The sequence below is a fragment of the Nerophis ophidion genome, linkage group LG02 (assembly GCF_033978795.1).
Source record: "Nerophis ophidion isolate RoL-2023_Sa linkage group LG02, RoL_Noph_v1.0, whole genome shotgun sequence".
Lineage (NCBI taxonomy): Eukaryota > Metazoa > Chordata > Actinopteri > Syngnathiformes > Syngnathidae > Nerophis > Nerophis ophidion.
The window spans coordinates 35,625,617-35,646,176 of NC_084612.1; the positions used below are offsets into that span (position 1 = coordinate 35,625,617).

Sequence of the window (20,560 nt, forward strand, 5' to 3'; positions counted from 1 at the left end):
AACTTGCAAAATAGCAGGGTGTTCAGATACTTATTTTCTTGACTGTATATATATATATACAGTCAAGAAAATACATGTATATATATATATACATGTATATATACATGTATATATATATTCTATTTATACATGTATACGTATATATACATACATATATACATGTATATATATACATATATACATGTATATATAAATATATATATACATGTATGTATAAATAAATATATATAAGCATATTTATATATACTAATATATATATACATATAAACATGTATATATAAATATATATATACATGTGTATATATATATACACATATATATATATGTATTATATATATATATCTATAGACATGTATATATAAATATATATATAGATAATGTATATATACAAGTATATACATGTATATATATACATATATATATATATATATATACATATGTATACATTTATTTACATATACATTTATATATGCATACAAACCCTGTTTCCATATGAGTTGGGAAATTGTATTAGATGTAAATATAAACGTAACACAATGATTTGCCAATCATTTTCAACCCATATTCAGTTGAATATGCTACAAAGACAACATATTTGATGTTCAAACTGATAAACATTTTTTTTTGCAAATAATCATTAACTTTAGAATTTGATGCCAGCAACACGTGACAAAGAAGTTGAGAAAGGTGGCAATAAATACTGATAAAGTTGAGGAATGCTCATCAAAGACTTATTTGGAACATCCCACAGGTGTGCAGGCTAATTAGGAACAGGTGGGTGCCATGATTGGGTATAAAAGCAGCTTCCATGAAATGCTAAGTAATTCACAAACAAAGATGGGACGAGGTCACCAATTTGTAAGCAAATTGTCAAACAGTTTTAGAACAACATTTCTCAAAGAGCTATTGCAAGAAATTTAGGGATTTTACCATCTACGGTTTTGATTGATTGATTGGTCCGTAAAATCATCAAAAGGTTCAGAGAATCTGGAGAAATCAATGCACGTTAGCGATGATATTACTGACCTTTGATCTCTCAGGCGGTACTGCATCAAAAACCGACATCAGTGTGTAAAGGATATTACTACATGGGTTCAGGAACACTTCATAAAACCACTGTCAGTAACCACAGTTGGTTGCTACATCTGTAAGTGCAAGTTAAAACTCTACTATGCAAAGCGAATCCAATTTATCAACAACACGCAGGAACGCCGCCGGCTTCGCTGGGCCCGAGCTCATCTAAGATGGACTGATGCAAAGTGTAAAAGTGTTCTGTGGTCTGACGAGTCCACATTTCAAATTATATTTGGAAACTGTGGACATGGTGTCCTCCGGAACAAAGAAGAAAATAACCATCAAGATTGTTATAGGTTCAAAGTTCAAAAGCCAGCATGTGTGATGGTATGGGGGTGTATTAGTGCCCAAGGCATGGGTAACTTACACATCTGTGAAGGCACCATTAATACTGAAAGATACTTACAGGTTTTGGAGCAACATATGTTGTCATCCAAGCAAAATTATCATGGACGCCACTGCTTATTTCAGCAAAACAATGCCAAGCCACGTATTATAAGAGCGTGGCTTTGTAGTAAAAAAGTGCGGGTACTTTCCTGGCCTGCCTACAGTCCAGACCTGTCTCCCATCGAAAATGTGCGGTGCATTATGAAGACTAAAATACGACAGCGGAGACTGTTGAACGACTGAAGCTCTACATAAAACAAGAATGGGAAAGAATTCCACTTTCAAAGCTTCAACAATTAGTTTTTTCAGTTCCCAAACGTTTATTGAGTGTTGTTAAAATAAAAGGTGATGCCCTTTCCCAACTTCTTTGTCACGTGTTGTAGCCATGAATTTCTAAGTTAATTATTACGTGCAAAAAAAAATGAAGTTTATGAGTTTGAACATCAAATATGTTGTCTTTGTAGTGCATTCAACTGAATATGGGTTGAAAAGAATTAGCAAATCATTGTATTTCGTTAATATTTAAATATAACACAATTTCCCAAGTCATATGGAAACAGGGTTTGTATATGGGGACGGCGTGGCGAAGTTGGGAGAGTGGCTGTGCCAGCAATCTGAGGGTTACAGGTTCAATCCCCACCTTCTACCATCTAGTCATGTCCGTTGTTTTCCTTGGGCAAGACACTACACCCTCCTCCTGGTGGGTCCTGATTAGCGCCTTGCATGGCAGCTCCCAGCATCAGTGTGTGAATGTGTGGGTGAATGTGGAAATACTGTCAAAGCGCTTTGGGCTCCTTAAAAAGGGGTAGCACTATACAAGTACAACCATTTACACACACACACACATATATATATATATATAAGTATATACAGATACAGTGGGGGAAAAAGTATTTAGTCAGCCACCGATTGTGCAAGTTCTCCCACTTAAAATGATGACAGAGGTCTGTAATTTTCATCATAGGTACACTTCAACTGTGAGAGACAGAATGTGAAAAAAAATCCAGGAATTCACATTGTAGGAATTTTAAAGAATTTATTTGTAAATTATGGTGGAAAGTAATTATTTGGTCAATAACAAAAATTCAACTCAATATTTGTAATATGACCTTTGTTGGCAATAACAGAGGTCAAATGATTACTATAGGTCTTTACCAGGTTTGCACACACAGTAGCTGGTATTTTGACCCATTTCTCTATGCAGCGGTCGAGAGCAGTGATGTTTTGGTGCTGTCACTGAGCAACACAGACTTTCAACTCCCGCCACAGATGTTCTATGGGGTTGAGGTCTGGAGACTGGCTAGGCCACTCCAGGACTTTCAAATGCTTCTTACGGAGCCACTCCTTCGTTGCGCGGTGTGTTTGGGATCATTGTCATGCTGGAAGACCCAGCCACGTTTCATCTTCAAAGCTCTCACTGATGGAAGGAGGTTTTGGCTCAAAATCTCATGATACATGGCCCCATTCATTCTTTCCTTAACACGGATCAGTCGTCCGGTCCCCTTAGCAGAAAAAACAGCCCCAAAGCATGGTGTTTCCACCCCCATGTTTCACAGTAGGTATGGTGTTCTTGGGATACAACTCAGTATTCTTCTTCCTCCAAACACCACAAGTTGAGTTTATACCAAAAAGTTATATTTTAGTTTCATCTGACCACATGACATTCTCCCAATCCTCTGCTGTATCATCCATGTGATCTCTGGCAAACTTCAGACAGGACTGGACATGCACTGGCTTAAGCAGGGGGGCACGTCTGGCACTGCAGGATTTGATTCCCTGTCAGCGTAGTGTGTTACTGATGGTAACCTTTGTTACTTTGGTCCCAGCTCTTTGCAGGTCATTCAACAGGTCCCCCCGTGTGGTTCTGGGATTTTTGTTCACCGTTCTCATGATTATTTTGACGCCATGGGATGATATCTTGCGTGGAGCCCTTAATCAAGGGAGATTATCAGTGGTCTTGTATGTCTTCCATTTTCTGATAATTGCTCCCACAGTTGATTTTTTCACACCAAGCTGCTTGGCTATTGTAGATTCACTCTTCCCAGTCTGGTGCAGGTCTACAATTCTTTCCCTGGTGTCCTTCGACAGCTCTTTGGTCTTGGCCATAGTGGAGTTTGGAGTCTGACTGTTTGAGGCTGTGGACAAGTGTCTCTTATACAGATAACGAGTTCAAACAGGTTCCATTAATACAGGTAACGAGTGGAGGACAGAAGAGCTTCTTTAAGAAGAAGTTACAGGTCTGTGAGAGCCAGAGATCTTCCTTGTTTGAAATGACCAAATACAGTTGTGATCAAAATTATTCAACCCCCACACAATGTTTTTAGCAAGTTAGACATTTATTCCGTATTTTGTTTATAATCATATCAAATAAAGATGCATTAAATAGACAAATGCAACTTGAATTACAACATTATATTTTGTAACATACCAAACAGTGTCATTTCTCTTAATATCTCATTGACAAAATTATTCAATCCCTTATAGTTCCTTAACAAAGGAATGAGACATAGTGGTGATGAGAGGGTCCCTGCTGCCATTACGCTCAGGACTTGAAGCTGGATCCTCCTGAAGGAGACGAGTGTGCTAAGCAGCGAGCTAAAAGCCCATTCTGTCAAACCAGTGTCCAGGGGTTTTAGCAACGTAGACACTGGCTGGCTTCTGTTACACTCACACTTCTGGCCTTTCTTGATGCAAATTCATTAATAATGTATTTATATGAACTGTTCCCTCCTATTTCGTGCCTATTCAGGGTAACCCTGATTCACTAATCCATCAAAAATATGCCACCACTATTTGACAAGACAACAGCGCTCTGATGTAGTGAATCTGGAAAGTATTCACAGCGCTTCACTTTTTCCAAATTTTTTAATGTTATAGCCTTATTCCAAAAATAAAATATATACATTTTTGTTCTCAAAGTGTATACAAACTATAGGGTTGTCTCGCTACCAATATTTTGGTACCAAAATGTGTTTCGATACTTTTCTAAATAAAGCGGACCACAAAAATGGCATTATTGGCTTTATTTTAACAAAAAATCTTACGGTTTATAAACATATATTTCTTATTTAAATCCAAGAACAATTTTGTCATTAAATAAAATAGTGAACATACTGCACAAATTGTCTTTTAGTAGTCGGTAAGCAAACAAAGGCTTCTAATTAGTCTGCTGATGTATGCAGTAACATATTGTGTCATTTCTCATTCTATTATTTTGTCAAAATTATAAAAGGACAAGCGGTAGAAAATGAACTATTAACCTACTTGTTCATTTACTGTTAATATCTGGTTATTTTCAGTTTCAACATGTTTCATCTACACTTCTGTTAAAATGTAATAAACACTTATTCTTCTCTTGTTTGGATGCTTTACATTAGTTTTGGATGATATCACAAATTTAGGTATAAAAAAACAAAACGGTAAATGGTTGTACTTGTATAGCGCTTTTCTACCCCTTTTTAGGGAGCCCAAATCGCTTTGACAGTATTTCCAAATTGACCCCATTCACACACTGATGACGGGAGCTGCCATCAGGAGCAAGGGTGTAGTGTCTTGCTCAAGGACACAACGGACGTAATTAGGATGATAGAAGGTGGGGATTGAACCAGTAACCCTCACATTGCTGGCACGGCCACTCTACTAACTTCGCCACGCTGTCCCCAATCATTCCGATACCAAGTAGTTACAGGATCATACATTGATCATAATTTAAACCAGGTGTGTCAAACTCAAATACAGAGTAGGCCAAAATGTAAAACTGAACAAAGCCGTGGGCCAAGGTTGAACAAATTAACCTTTTCATAAGGATCCAAACAAGATTTGCAATGAATATTGAACAAGCAAGGCTTAAATAGGGCAGCATGGTTGGAACAGGGGGTTAGTGCATCTGCCTCCCCATACAAAGGTCCTGGGTTCAATCCCGGGCTCGGGATATTTTTGTGTGGAGTTTGCATGTTCCCCCCGTGACTGCGTGGGTTCCCTCCGGGTACTCCGTCTTCCTCCCATGCAACAGGCAGAGCTTATATAACGTAATAGTGCAAAATCAACTTTCAAAAAACAAACAAAAAAACATCAGTGGTATATTAAATAAAATGTAATTAAAAAAATGATTGCCTCTTTTCTGTGTGCAGCTTTCTGAGGTAAATATCAACATTAACTTTTTCCACAGGCTAATAAATTCGAAAATAAAATAAAAATGAGGTGCGCGGGGGGTGTATATTGTAGCGTTCCGGTAGAGTTAGTGCTGCAAGGGCTTCTGGGTATTTGTTCTGTTGTGTTTATGTTGTGTTACGGTGCAGGTGTTCTCCCGAAATGTGTTTTGTCATTCTTGTTTAGTGTGGGTTCACAGTGTGCCGCATATTTGTAACAATGTTAAAGTTGTTTATACGGCCACCCTCAGTGTGACCTGTATGGCTGTTGACCAAGTATGTGTGTGTGAAAGCCACATATATTATGTGACTTGGCCAGCACGCTGTTTATATGGAGGAAAAGAGGACGTGACGGCATGTTGTAGAGAACGCTAAAGGCAGTGCCTTTAAGGCACGCTCCCAATATTGTTGTCCGGGTGGAAATTGGGAGAATGGTTGCCCAGGGGGATTTTCAGGAAGGGGACTAAACTTCGGGAGTCTCCCGGGAAAATCGGGAGGGTTGGCAAGTATGAGTATTAGCCGTGAATGCGGTGTTACCGGCGGGCCAGCTCTAATGTTAATTTGATATTGCCTCAAGGGCTAAATGAAATTAAACGGCGGGCCAAATTTGGCCCGCGGGCCAGAGTTTGACACCAACGATTTAAACTCTTGTGTCCAGGGACGTATTTCCTGAGTTTAAAAAAATATTATTAATAAAAATTTTGTGATGATAAAAGATATTGATGTTATCATAGTAGTATTGACTAGATACGCTCCTATACTTGGTATCATTACAGTGGATGTCAGGTATAAAGCCACACATGGCATCTGTTTACATTGTGACGCCGGTGAGCTATCGTATCCTCCCAGTGTGTAGTTTAAATATTCCTCCTCCGGCAGGGATGATACTTGTAAGAAACTCACTTTATTTGTTGCAATGGAAGTGAGGATTAGTGATTTAGAAGTAGCTAAAACACTGCCCAATTGCGGATGGGCATCAGCCGCTAACTATTTGGCCATGTCTTAAAGCACCTCTTCTTGTGGGCGTTTCAGTGTTTCACCTTTATCGTTAGTTTTCAAGCCAAAATGCGTCCATTGTCCCTTTTCTGTCTACACACCGTGTCTACTTGTAAATACTTTGTGATTGTGCGCTGCCGAACATGCTTCTCTGCTCATAAAACCAGCAATGTCACGATGTGACAACCCGGCGTCATGCCTGTAGAAAAATATATATGGCTTTTATAGTTTTCAGACTACAGTACCGTTTTGTGATTCATTAGTACCGCGATAACATACAACCTTAATACAGACAATACTCCATATTGCCAACGTAAAACGTTATTTTTTTAAATAATTTGCAAATTCGTAAAAAAAAAATCACATGTACATTAGTATTTACAGCCTTTGCTCAATACTTTGTTGATGCACCTTTGGCAGCAATTATAGCCTCAAGTCTTTTTGAAAACCTATCTTTGGGCAGTTTTGCCCATTCTTCTTTGCTTTTTCCTCTTTGCAGCATCTCTCAAACTCCCTTAGATTGGATGGAAAGTGTTGGTTTTCATCCAGGAAGTCTCTGTTCATTGCTGCATTGATCTTAGTCTCGTCAGAGGTGAACGAGAACCCGATGGTCACTCTGTCAGAGCTACAGCCTTCCTCTGTGGAGAGACGAGAACCTTCCAGAAAGACAACCGTCTCTGCAGCAAACCACCAATCGGGTCTGTATGGTAAAGTAGCCAGAGGGAAGCCATTTCTTAGTAAAACTTTGCTGACATGCACATGAAGGACTCTGACCATGAGAAACAAAGTTCTCTGGTGTGATGAGACAAAGCTTGAACTCTTTGACATGAATGCCAGGTGTTATGTTTGGAGGAAACCAGGCACCCTCATCATCAAGCCAATGCCATCCCAACAGTGAAGCGTGGTGATGGCAGCATTATGCTGTGGGAATGTTTTTCAGTGACAAGAACTGGGAGACTAATATGAATATGGATAGAGAGAAAGATGAACATAGCAACGTACAGAAACATCCTGGATGAAAAACAATGCTTTCCATCCAACCTGGTGTAGCTTGAGAGCTGCTGCAAAGAGGAATAAGCGAAACTGCCCAAAGATAAGCGTGCCAAGCTTGTGGCATCATATTCAAACAGACCTGAGGCTGTAATTGTTGCCAAATGAACATCAACAAAGTATTGCACAAAGGCTGTGAATACTGATCTAAATGTTATTTTTAATACATTTAGCTTTTTTTTTTTTTTTTTAAATGTTTTTTTGTTTTGTCATTACAGGATATAGTCTCGAGAATATTGAGGACAACAATAAATGTATTCTATTTTGGAATAAGTCTAACATACAGTGTGGAAAAAAGTGAAGCGTTTATACTTTCCAGATGCACTGTACTTGCATACATTCAATTTCTTTGAGTACCTTTTTAAAAGTGCGATATAGAATGTTTATTATGAGGAAAAAAACAAACACTGAGCTCCCAGAAACCTGCTTTCTTTTTTGATATTAATATCCAAAACTTTTACCACAATATTTTTCACCAACGCAATACAAAACATAAAATAAAGGCCACAAAACTTCATAATAAACATATACATGTTTAATATAGATCAGATACATTTACAGAAAAATGTCCTCAACAAAGGGTGAACATACAGATTTTTTGATAGTTGTTAACATGGTTTGAAACCAAAATCTATTTACTGGATTAAAACTGGGGGAGTGCTTCCCCTGTGTAGGGAAACTTTAAGTGTGTCAAAAAATGAAGAGAAAATGAACATTGTTTGTCGCAGAACAAATGCAGGTATTACGCCCCACTCATAATTAAAAATTTAATATGATTGAATCTAGCTTGTACTGATTTTTTTCGTAGTTTGGTTACCTCAAGTTCTTAGAGGAATCAAAAGAGATTAAGCACCACTGCTCCGCTAAAACAAAGCCTAGATAAAATGCAAACATCCCAATAAAACATACAAGCAAAAAGGGATTATTACACCATCCAATAAAAAACTTGTTGGAAATTTCCCAGGGAAAGGACAGAATGGAATGGAAAACTTTGGCTACAGCCTGTAATGTTAAAAAGTGAGCGGCTATATAGAAAAATACATCTTCAAAAACTAAAATTTCTACATTTACAGTATACAAATCCGCTGCATAGCAGTTCCAGAAAATATGTTCATCCATGTGGTTTGACATTGATGCGCTGCATACTTCAGTACAAATAGGTTAGATCGAGACAAAAACTGCACAACACATTGGATTCATCCATCATAACAGAATTATTAGCACATTTACTCGGCTTGCAAGTTGGGTGTTAAACAAACTCAATACAAATCTGTCTGTTTCACACACATATGCAATATCTACAAGCATATTTGTTTTATACTTTGACAACTAACTGGTAATGGTAAAAAATAAATATATTGTTCTCTTGAAAGTAACGGAATAGGTGTGTGTGTGTATTATTTCATCCACATGTTAATGTACGCACCTCCCCAGTGTGTATTAAAGTATTCTAAAATCAGTCAGATGTTCGCCATTCTGTACAATCACATTGAGTACTCTATTCGTCTGCCTAAATAATACTGAACGTTTCTCTTTAAAAGGATATCGGAGTGCCAAAAATTCCAGTTAATAACTTTGAAAAAAAAAAAGTTCCACATTCAATTACCTAAATCACCAGAATGTACTTGTACAAAAAGGATGCGTGTGTTGTATTTTCCCCAAAAAAAATCACTTTTCTTTGTCATATAGCAACCGTTACACTAAAAGGTGATCAGCATTGGTCACAGATAAAAAAAACAGAAAGTGACACACAAATAAAACATTTATGCCTTAATAAACATCGTTCTATAGCAGGGGTCGGGAACCTTTTTGGCTGAGAGAGCCATACAAGCCAAATATTTTAAAAATTATTTCAGTGAGAGCCATATAATATTTTTTTAAGACTGAATACAACTAAATGCGTTCATTTTTAAGTAAGACCAACATTTTTAGAGTATAATAAGTCTCTTATTTTTTTTAATAATATTGTTATTATGAAGCTAACCAACATCAAATAAAATACTTCTTACCATGAATGCGACTTCTTGAACAGGTGCGGTAGAAACCAGATGGATGGATTAAAATGCATGAAAATGTTTTATATTTTGAACGTTATTTTTGACACTGTGATTACCAGCGGAATTATTCATTACTTATCGTGTAAGCAATGTCAGCTAATATTTATCTGTGAGCCAGATGCAGTCATCAAAAGAGCCACATCTGGCTCTACAGCCATAGGTTCCCTACCCCTGTTCTATAGCAACAAACAAAATACAATCATAAATATTTAAAAGGTAGCAATCTTGGTTCTTCATTTTCACAAGTTTTCAAGCGTGCCAACGACATACATAGCTGTCAGGTGTCCTTCTGGAGTAACGTCCCACTGAACAACAGATGTGCTCAAACCAACACAGCACGCCATGAATCACATTAATCAAGGGTACACATCTACATTACCTAAGGCGATTGATTGCATTTCTTACAAACTGAGCACAAATAGGACATTTGAGACACTGTATTAAGTATTTTGTCAGAGACCAGCCCCTTGTTCACAGAAATATGAAACGTTCCATCTATTTTTTTTTTTAATAAGGGAGCACGATAAAATACCAGAAACAAAAAAAGGAGTACTTTGCTATTTGATGGGAGATGTTTTTTTTATAATGTATAATAAATGGCACAGTAGAAAAAAAAACTAATTAGAAGCCATAAAACTGGCCCTTCTTCAAGATTTATACAAAGCAAGCCAATTTTCGTCAACTCCAATGACTGAAGTAAAATATTGACAAATTAATGTTTATCATTGACTAGATGCCGTGCATTAAAAAAGTCTAAAAGGCATTTTTTGAGTACGGACATAAGGACATATGGAAATGTTAAAGGGATCTTCTATCTCTTACTGCAGCGTGAGGACTGCAACTCGAAGTCTTTTGTCCGGAATTACACCTCCTGACTAAAGCTCAAGTCGTAAACTATTTGGCTTAGCTTTGTTGATTTCCTTGCAGTATACTTCACAATCGTGATAAAGACCAGAAAATGGCTGCCCCTCGTTGGTAGGGAGAATCTGATTTCAGGTAATTCATTCAGTTTTAAAGACAGCTTGGAACACCTGAAGCCAAAACAGCATACGTTCTCAAGATCTTGTAAGCAGAAACGGCCAAGAAAACATTCCTTCCTGGCATAGGCAAGCTTTTGAAGCATTAGAATTAAATTCTAGGTTAGGCGTACCTGACGCAGAGTGATTCAATCAATATGACACTTCCAAAGGACAAATGACACAATATTTAAATATTTTACATTCTGTTTTGTTTGGTATATGTAGTCTAATGAAAGTTTTGCTTTAAATATTCCTCAGTTATCTTAAAGTCAGTGCTACTTTCTGTCACATTTAGTCATACGGCTAACAAAAGAATGCCACAAAACCTTGAGGAGAAATTATTGTTAGTTTAAGCAACCCTGTGACAAAATATTGTCGATCTGATTAAAAATTATGTAAAACTTTTTTACACATTTTGGTCCATGTGGAGATCAAATAATGCTTTAAAGCAGTACTTTTCAATGATCAGTATTTTCTCTCATGAACCCCCTGGGGAACGGGTATTTATTTGTCTGTACAGACAGTGCAAGTTAAATTGTTTAAATATCCCGCTAACAACTACTTTTCCTTGTCCCAAACGTTGTCCGTATTTTTACCTCTGCCAGCTCTGTACACCTGTTCCTGTGTACTTACAACTTCTACTAGATTGAACAGGAAGCCTGTTGATTAGATTGAGCATTGCTGCCACCTTACTGCAGGTATGCGTATCATTCTAACATGAATACCCGAGTGTAGACAGAAATAATCAAACCCTCCCCTGCTGCTTGCGACCCCCCAGGGGTTCCAGGTCCACCATTTGAGGAACACAGGTCCAAACACACCAATATGTCAATAGTAGTCTATATGTTATGACATAATGGCATAAGAGAGTCTCCATTTCATTTCCCCATCTCCTGTATTCCTTCCCTTGGTAAACTTTCTGTACTATTTTCTAATCCCACTACTATCACATTACAGTCACACTAGTCTTTCCTGCCATGCACTCCAACTCCTGGGAAATAAGGAGAGGAACACATGCAGGGTACATTGGAGCATTTTAGGGGCACTTCTACACACATTCAAGAACACAATTAGTTCATTAAGCAATACTTCTATTTCACTCAGATCTAGCTCACTTTAAGAAGTTTTCAAGGAGACATCTCAAGGCAAATAATACGTAACAATCAGTGTTTCTTCCAATTCTCATGTCTAAGGAGACCAAATCCAATGCTAGAAGACCATTCCATTGCTCAGGTAAATGTACAAAGCTTCCCATACATCTTGATACACATAATAGGTTTGACTCCTCGTTTACGTTTGATAATATAACAATAAAACGTATGATTAGTATGAACGCGTTAAGCTGCTGCCTGGCTCTTGCAAGCAGCTGACCAGCAGGTCATCAATCTTCTCCATATTCTGTGAGGCATTCATGCTGCTCCGCCCCGTCACCGACTGTGACAGCGACTGGCTGTAGAGCGACTGAATTCGGGCCTCACTTTCTCTTTGGTTATGGCCGGACTGGCTGATGGCTATGATCTGATCCGACAGTGTGTTTCCTGGTGCATTCATCAGCGGACCACATTCTGCAAAGTGGAGAACAGATTAAGATAATCAGACTACACACACCACTATCAAAATATGTTTTGGACTTAATATCGAAATAAAGTAGAGTGAGTCATCCAAGTATTTTTAATTAGTTTTTAAAAGCTAACATTTCAATACTGCTTCTCTAAATGTATGTTGCATACCTACTAGACGTCTGCCTGGTGAGGTTTTCCCTGCATTGATGCCCAGGAGGAGGCCTTGAAGCAGATCTAGTCAGGGCTGCACAATTAATACCGATTTGGGCGATCATGATGAAAATGCGGTTGATCGTTGGCAATATTAACATGTAGGCTCCAATTCATATCCAATCAAGCAAATTTACAGTTGTGGTGGCAGAAAAGCAACAGCCGCTTGCCTTGAAGCCCTATGAGACGACTTCTTCCCAACACCACACACAATTGGGCAAGGGCCACAAAGCTCAGTGACCACGCTGACCACCTCTGCAGCCCGAGTTATAAAACTTCTCCTGGGCTGCTGTAGCCAGTCCACGTTTCACTTTTGTGGAGTTTTCGGTGTGTGTTTAAGACTGCACAGCTGTTATTAAAGATTAAAGGAGTGGACGCCTGTACAACACACGGCTTTACTTGTCTCCTCAGAGGCCAAGCAGGATTAACGGTTAGTAATTGTGCTAAATGGACACTGGATACACTTTTCTGTTATGTGCCAAAGCCGGTGTGACTTGCTCCCATTGGAAATTGTGCACCCACTGCAGCTGTGCAGCGTATGGATCCAGGGATTGCATTAATGTAATTGCGCATTGAAGGACTCATGTAAATACAATCGTTACACTAAATAACGCACATTTTTCGTCATTTAATTGACCTGTTTCACACTACAAACGATCAAATGTATGATTGGGGGTGTCCAATTACTAACGCACAGGCCACATGCGGAACGTGGCTGTTTTTTATGAACTCAAAAAATCCGTCACAAGTGAATAAATAGAGCTAAAGGCATCATGTGATGATAAAATGTTAACACTAATAATGAACAATAACAGATTTGTCTTTGACAGCGTGGTTCAGATGGTAGAGCAGTCATACAGAAACTTGAGGGTTCCTGGGTTGAATCTAGGTTCTGCCATTCTAGCCACTGCCATTGTGTCCTTGCTGAAGGAACTCACCTCAATCAATCAATCAATCAATCAATCAATCTTTACCTGAAGGAATCAATAAAGTACTATCTATCTTGGACAGGATACTTCACCCACCTTGCTCCCAGTGCCGCCAGACTGGTATAGGGAACTTCAGATTGAAATGAGCAACTACGCTATAATCTCATTTACAGTCTGTACAGCAGATTGTTAATATCCTGGGTTCGAGCTCTGTGTGGAGTTTGCATGTTTTTTCTGCGACTGTGTGGGTTTCCTCCGAGTATTCCAGTTTCCTCCCACCTCGAAAAGACTTGCATCTGGGGAGTGGTTGATTGGCAATGCTAAATTGGATCTATGTGTGTGTGCAAATTGTTGTCTGTCTATCTGTGTTGGCCCTGCGATGAGCTGGCCATTTGTCCAGAGTGTACCAGCCCTCTGCCCGAGTGCTACTGGGGTATACAATTCCAAGTTAAATGATGGTGTCAGGTTAAACCCCGCCACCTTCAGGTTGCCGACCAGTGAAAAACACTATGTTCTAACTGACATAATGAATGCTTGTGATTAATAATCAGGTTTTCCATTTTGATATAAAAATATTGTGCATTATTGTGCAGCCCTACATCTATGACACACTTGAGGGAGATTTGAGAAACCATAGCGCCCAAAGACTAATCAATAGTAACACGATTTGAATTGGATTTCAAATCAGTGAAGAAAGCCTTAGTAACTTTAATTGATTTTTATCCAGATAAGTTCATGGATAGCACAACTTCTACAAGAGTAACTTTTGCTTTAACACTATTAACATTTCTCACCATTTGGAATGCCAAAAAGGAAGAGTTCAGGTTGTTGAGGCTGGCTTGGCTGGCTGATGGTTCCACTGACTGTAGACTGAAATAGTGTTCCCGGCTGCTGGACAGGCGAAGAGGTGGTCGTTTGTAGGTTTGTCACACCATTCTGTGAGCCAAACATGGCTGACTGTGCGAGTTCCTGAACAGCCAGTCCGTTCTGCAGGGAGGTAATGTTTGGTTGAGGCATGAAGAGTCCCGCAGATTGCTCTTGCCTATTGCTTGTGGTTGTCCCAAACTGCATTGGTTGCTGATCCTGAAACAGCACTTGCTGACATGTTTCATTGGGATTACTTAAGGCCATAGGCTCCGAGCGGTCCTGCTGGTTTACCGTCACTATACGGGCTTGAGAGAAAAGCAATGAAGGGTTCTGTGTCTCTGGGGAGACTACACTGCTGGTGGTCAATGGAGGAATCTGCCCCTGATTGGTGAACAGGATGCTGGAAGTCTGGTCTGAGGTGGACAGAGGGTTGTTACAGAATAGTAGACCGGCCTGTGGTTGTTGCTGTTGACCTGCAGACAGTGTGTTTGCAGCTGTATGCTGAGTGATGTTCTGAAACAGAGCTTGCTGTTGAGATGTCTGGGAAGGCTGCTGTTGCTCCATTGGCGCACCTTGATGAATGGGAGAGATCTGTGCGGGATTCTGAAATCCTGTTTGCTGCTCAGGTGCAGGTGTTTGCAGAGCATTGAGGAAGGCTAGTTGCTGCTGCGGGCTGCTACTGTTTGTAAGCTGAGATGAAAGAGATGACTGGGGAAGGAAAAGACTCGAGGGTGGGGGTTGCTGGACTGGAGACTGTAGAACTGCCATGGTGTTGGTGTTTTGGAAGCATGCGGCCTGCACCTGCTCTTGAGTGTTGGAGGCTTTCTGGCTAAGAAACAGACCCCCTTGGGAATCTTGTGCTTTGGCCAAAAGATTTGTACTGTGGAAAGTTGGTGGTGAGGGCTGTGAGGGTGTCTGCTGAAGGAAGTTAGTCTGAATAGAAAGCAGTTCATTGGTTTGCTGATAGAGAGCTGACTGTTGTTGCTGCTGCTGCTGCGTCTGCTGGAAGAGAGCTCCTTGGTTTGTCACGACACCTGGCGAGGAGCCCTGCTGCTCCACGCTAACGTGCTGTATCTGAATTTGTGACTGAAATATCCGGTGTTGTAGGTTCTCCAAAGCCTGCTGTTGCTGCTGAATATGCTGTTGTTGCTGCTGAATTTGCTGCTGCTGCTTTTGAATTTGTTGGTTTTGTATCTGTTGGTGCTGAATGTGTTGCTGTTGGTTGGTCATTGAGTTGTTGCTACAGAATCCTTGAGGGTTAAGTTGTCTTACAGCTTCTTCTAACTGGGCTACTCCATCTGAAGGGAAAAGGGACAGTTGCTGCTGTTGCGGTGGTGGATCGCCACACAGTCCTCCAACAGAACCAGAACTACTGACTTGGGTTTCTTGCCCAAGACCAATGGTATGTTCTCTGAGGAACTGCTGTGAGCCAACTTCTCGCAGTAGTTCCTGCTTCTGGACTGTAGTTAAAGGCTCTGTATTGGAAAAAAATTGGGCATGACTTTTGCCAGAATCACCAGCAGGCTGTGCCATTGTGTTGGAAAATTCTCTGTTCTTATTTTGATGGCCTGTAGACATGTCTAAGTTCTGCTGCACTGGACAGAGATCCTGAGTCTGCTGGCAGAACAAAGAGAACGAAAAAAACAACAACATTTCAAGTACATTTTAAATTGTGTTAATTATCGGTCACATTTTCATGCTGTATTTATTATATAACGAGGTTAAATCACCTTAAACACCCCAGAGGATTGAAGGTTGTTTGTAACCTCCATTGGAGTGACTTCTTCTTTCTTCACTTGAGGCAGAAGTGGAGGCATCAAGGCACTATTTAGAACTGCAACAATCGATATGATGATGAACATAAAACCGATTTGTATCTTTTTCTTCTAAACCAAGCAATTAATATAGGTGACCTAGCTGTCCTAATGTCCTTTACCCATTTACTTTGCAAAGAGTTACTGTAGTATAAGATACTTATTTTGTTGCATAATTTGTATTTAAGTTATGTTTTAATATCCTTGCTTTAAAAGAAAACTGCACTTTTTGGGGGGAATTTTGCATTTAATAAACAATCACTATGTGAGATGAACACACGTCTTCCTTTTTTTGTGTGCATTGTAAACATTAAAAAAATGCGGGCAAAAGGCGGCGAACAATGCAGCAGATAGGGTTTGACCTATATTGCCTCTAAAGCCCTCTAAAAAACATTCAAAAACCGCCAAAACCGCAAAAAAAAAATGCATACATACATATACACATATAAATATGTATGTGTGTATATATATATATATATATATATATATATATATATATATATATATATATGTGTGCATATATACATTTATATACATACATACATACACACATAGATACACAACACATATATACAGTACATTCACACATAAATACATACATATATACACACATAAATACATATACACATATATACATACACATACTGTACATATATACACACACACATATATATTGTATATACATACACATATATACTGTATACACACATATTGTATATATACACACATATAAACTGTATGTATACACACGCACACTTATATACGTCTATAAATACATGTATAAACACATATATACGTATACATGTATACACACACATATATATATATATATACATATACACATATGCACACACATACATATATATGCACACATTTACATATATATGCAGGTATACATATACTTGTATATATACATTAATATATACATATTAACTCTGACCATGATTTTAACCCACAACCTTCTACTTTTTAAGACAAGCAGTATTGCATTGCTCCACAAGAAAGCCACAAGGACAGTGTAGGGAAATCTGTCATTATTTTCTTACACAGGCCAAGTCATTCATTAATTGACAGTTTACACACTGTACACCTCTTCACAAAAAACCGAGCCCGTCATGATTCGCGAGGCTCTACACAAAGCACGTGTTCTGCGTTTAGGGTGGGACAGCCCTGCTTGTGAGTGACTATTTTATTACAAACCCCGTTTCCGTATGAGTTGGGAAATTGTGTTAGATATAAATATAAACGGAATACAATGATTTGCAAATCATTTTCAACCCATATTCAATTGAATATGCTACAAAGACAACATATTTGATGTTCAAACTGATAAAAAAATATTTTTTTATAAATAATCATTAACTTTAGAATTTGATGCCAGCAACATGTGACAAAGAAGTTGGGAAAGGTGGCAATAAATACTGATAAAGTTGAGAAATTGTCATCAAACACTTATTTGGAACATCTCACAGGTGTGCAGGCTAATTGAGAACAGGTGGGTGCCATGATTGGGTATAAAAGCAGCTTCCATGAAATGCTAAGTAATTCAAAAACAAAGATGGGGCGAGGGTCACCAATTTGTAAGCAAATTGTTGAACAGTTTTAGAACAACATTTCTCAACGACCTATTGCAAGGAATTTAGGAATTTTACCATTTACGGTCCGTAAAATCATCAAAAGGTTCAGAGAATCTGGAAAAATCACTGCACATAAGCGATGATATTACGGACCGTTGATCCCTCAGGCGGTACTGCATCAAAAACACACATCAGTGTGTAAATGATATCACCACACGGGCTCAGGAACACTTCATAAAACCACTGTCAGTAACTACAGTTGGTTGCTACATCTGTAAGTGCAAGTTAAAAGTCTGCTATGCAAAGCAAAACCCATAGCTCGGTTGGTAGAGCGGCCGTGCCAGCAACTTGAGGGTTGCTGGCACGCCATCCAAGTCACTGCCGTTGTGTCCTTGGGCAAGACACTTTACCCACCTGCTCCCAGTGCCACCCACACTGGTTTAAATGTAACTTAGATATTGGGTTTCACTATGTAAAGCGCTTTGAGTCACTAGAGAAAAGCGCTATATAAGTATAATTCACTTCACACTTCACATTTATCAACAACACCAAGGAACGCCGGTTTCATAGTAAAAGAGTGCGGGTACTTTCCTGGCCTGCCTACAGTCCAGACCTGTCTCCCATCGAAAATGTGTGGCGCATTATGAAGGGTAAAATACGACAGCGGAGACCCCGGACTGTTGAACGACTAAAGCCCTACATAAAACAAGAATGGGAAAGAATTGCACTTTTAAAGCTTCAACAATTAGTTTCCTCATTTCCCAAACGTTTATTGAGTGTTGTTAAAAGAAAAGGGGATGTAACACAGTGGTGAACATGCCCTTTCCCAACTACTTTGGCATGTGTTGCAGCCATGAAATTCTAAGTTAATTATTAATTGCAATAAAAAATAAGGTTTATGAGTTTGAACATCAAATATCTTGTCTTTGTAGTGCATTCAACTGAATATGGGTTGAAAAGGATTTGCAAATCCTTGTATTCCGTTTATATTTACATCTAACACAATTTCCCAACTCATATGGAAACGGGGTTTTTTTATGTTCGTATTTTGTTTAGTACAAGTGCTACATTATGGCTTATTGTATAAGGTTTTGGATCATCCTTCGTACCGAAGTAGTATGTTGGCTCTCAAGAAGTCTGCCATGATAAGAAATAGTTTATGTTGTTGTAGGAAATAGCGATTATTGTTATGCGCTCTGTGAAATCAATGCGCTGACGAAATGCTTAAAATGACCAAAATACTGTAAATATTACGTACATGTTATCATTAAAATTCTTGTTACTACATTACATGTATACTTACAGTATGTCAGCATGTGTATAACATGTTTTTAGAGGGTGAAATAGGTCAATCCCTATTACATGCATTTTTAGCCACCTCTTGCTGGCAGTTTTTTTGTTACCATTTAAAACACAAAAAATTAAAAAACATGTTCTTGTCTCACAAAGGGATTGTGAATGATTGGCAGAAGTAAAAAAAAAAGTGCAGTTCTTTTTAAAGAAACCACTCATTTTTTGATATAATTTGCTACAATACGCAGTAATAATAAGATTTTTTTTTACTTTTGTCATCAAAGGAACACTTCACTGGAGAGGACAACTCTTTCTTCACAAAAACTTCAGTGTTTGCTGCAAGAGAAGAAAATTACAAATATATTTTGTCAGCTTAAACTGTATAACAAGTGAAAAAATATTGCAAAAATGCAGGAAACAGTCTTTATATTTTTGGACTCATTGTCTGTGCTGTCAGAAATGTGTCCCCGTATTTCCTAAAATGGTGGCCAGGGGTTAGTGTTTACTCACTGCAGAGCATGTACTATACTGTATGTGTATTTGAAGGACACTAAAGATTCTTTCATTTGTACAAAAGATCGAGGTAAATGGTCAATTATTACTTCAGCGTTACAGTAAAAATGGAATGTGTAATTGGCTCACATCAGTACTTTATATGTAGTATATATATTTATCTTTTTTTAATAAATATATATTCCTTTCAAAATATTGCAATTGGAGGGAGGCTGAAAAAAATGGTCCCTGCTCAATCAATTGTGATAGATGACCCTTTCTGAACAGAACAGCAAGGGCAAACAATGCAAAATACAATAAAATAGTGTGAGGACACTGCTATCTCCAATGTTGCATGTTACTGTAATTTAAATGTTACAGACACGAACAAACCTGAATGTGGGTTGTAAGTAAATGGCTGAACGTCGTGGGATCTCCCAGCATTGGTGACCACATAAATGCCCACACACACCGCAGAGGTGACGTCTTGGTTTTGGTATGGTGGAACCTTCACTATCAAATGGTTCTTGTGGTGTCATATGAAGTCAGACAAAGAAAAAAACACATGGATACATTCAATTGTGCAATATATTTGTGCAGACAAACACAACACACTTCAATCTTAACACAAATTGTAAAGTATTTCCAACAGAATGCATTTGTCTGTCTTGAGTGACCAATCAAAATGTTGTATATATATATATATATATATATATATATATATATATATATATATATTTATATTTATATATATATATACACATATATATATATATATATATATATACACATATATATATATATATACACACACATATATATATATACACATATATATATATATATATACACACACATATATATATATATACACACATGTATATATATATATATATATATATATATATATATATATACATATATATATACACACACATACAAATATGTGTTTATATAAATATACATACGTATATACATATAAACATCTATATATATACATACATATATAGATTCATATATTAGTATATACATTCATATATACGCATATACATTCACATATACATATACACATTCATATATACGCA

The 20,560-nt window shown here is 38.1% G+C and overlaps 1 protein-coding gene across 3 annotated transcripts in view; it reads right to left on the reverse strand.

Annotated features, from left to right (window-relative positions):
- Positions 1-8,168: 8,168 nt before the first annotated feature.
- nfat5b (nuclear factor of activated T cells 5b) overlaps positions 8,169-20,560 on the reverse strand; it is a 99,841-nt gene continuing 87,449 nt past the window's right edge. For 2 of the 3 annotated variants that reach the window (XM_061882618.1, XM_061882634.1), the window contains 5 exons: positions 19,869-20,001; positions 19,254-19,319; positions 16,030-16,133; positions 14,227-15,916; positions 8,169-12,296 (listed from right to left, as the gene is read on the reverse strand). In XM_061882618.1, the coding sequence (XP_061738602.1) occupies positions 12,055-12,296; positions 14,227-15,916; positions 16,030-16,133; positions 19,254-19,319; positions 19,869-20,001 (2,235 nt within the window). In that variant the 3' untranslated portion in view covers positions 8,169-12,054. The remainder of the gene's footprint in view (positions 12,297-14,226; positions 15,917-16,029; positions 16,134-19,253; positions 19,320-19,868; positions 20,002-20,560) is intronic. The other variant, XM_061882625.1, reaches the window with a different exon arrangement.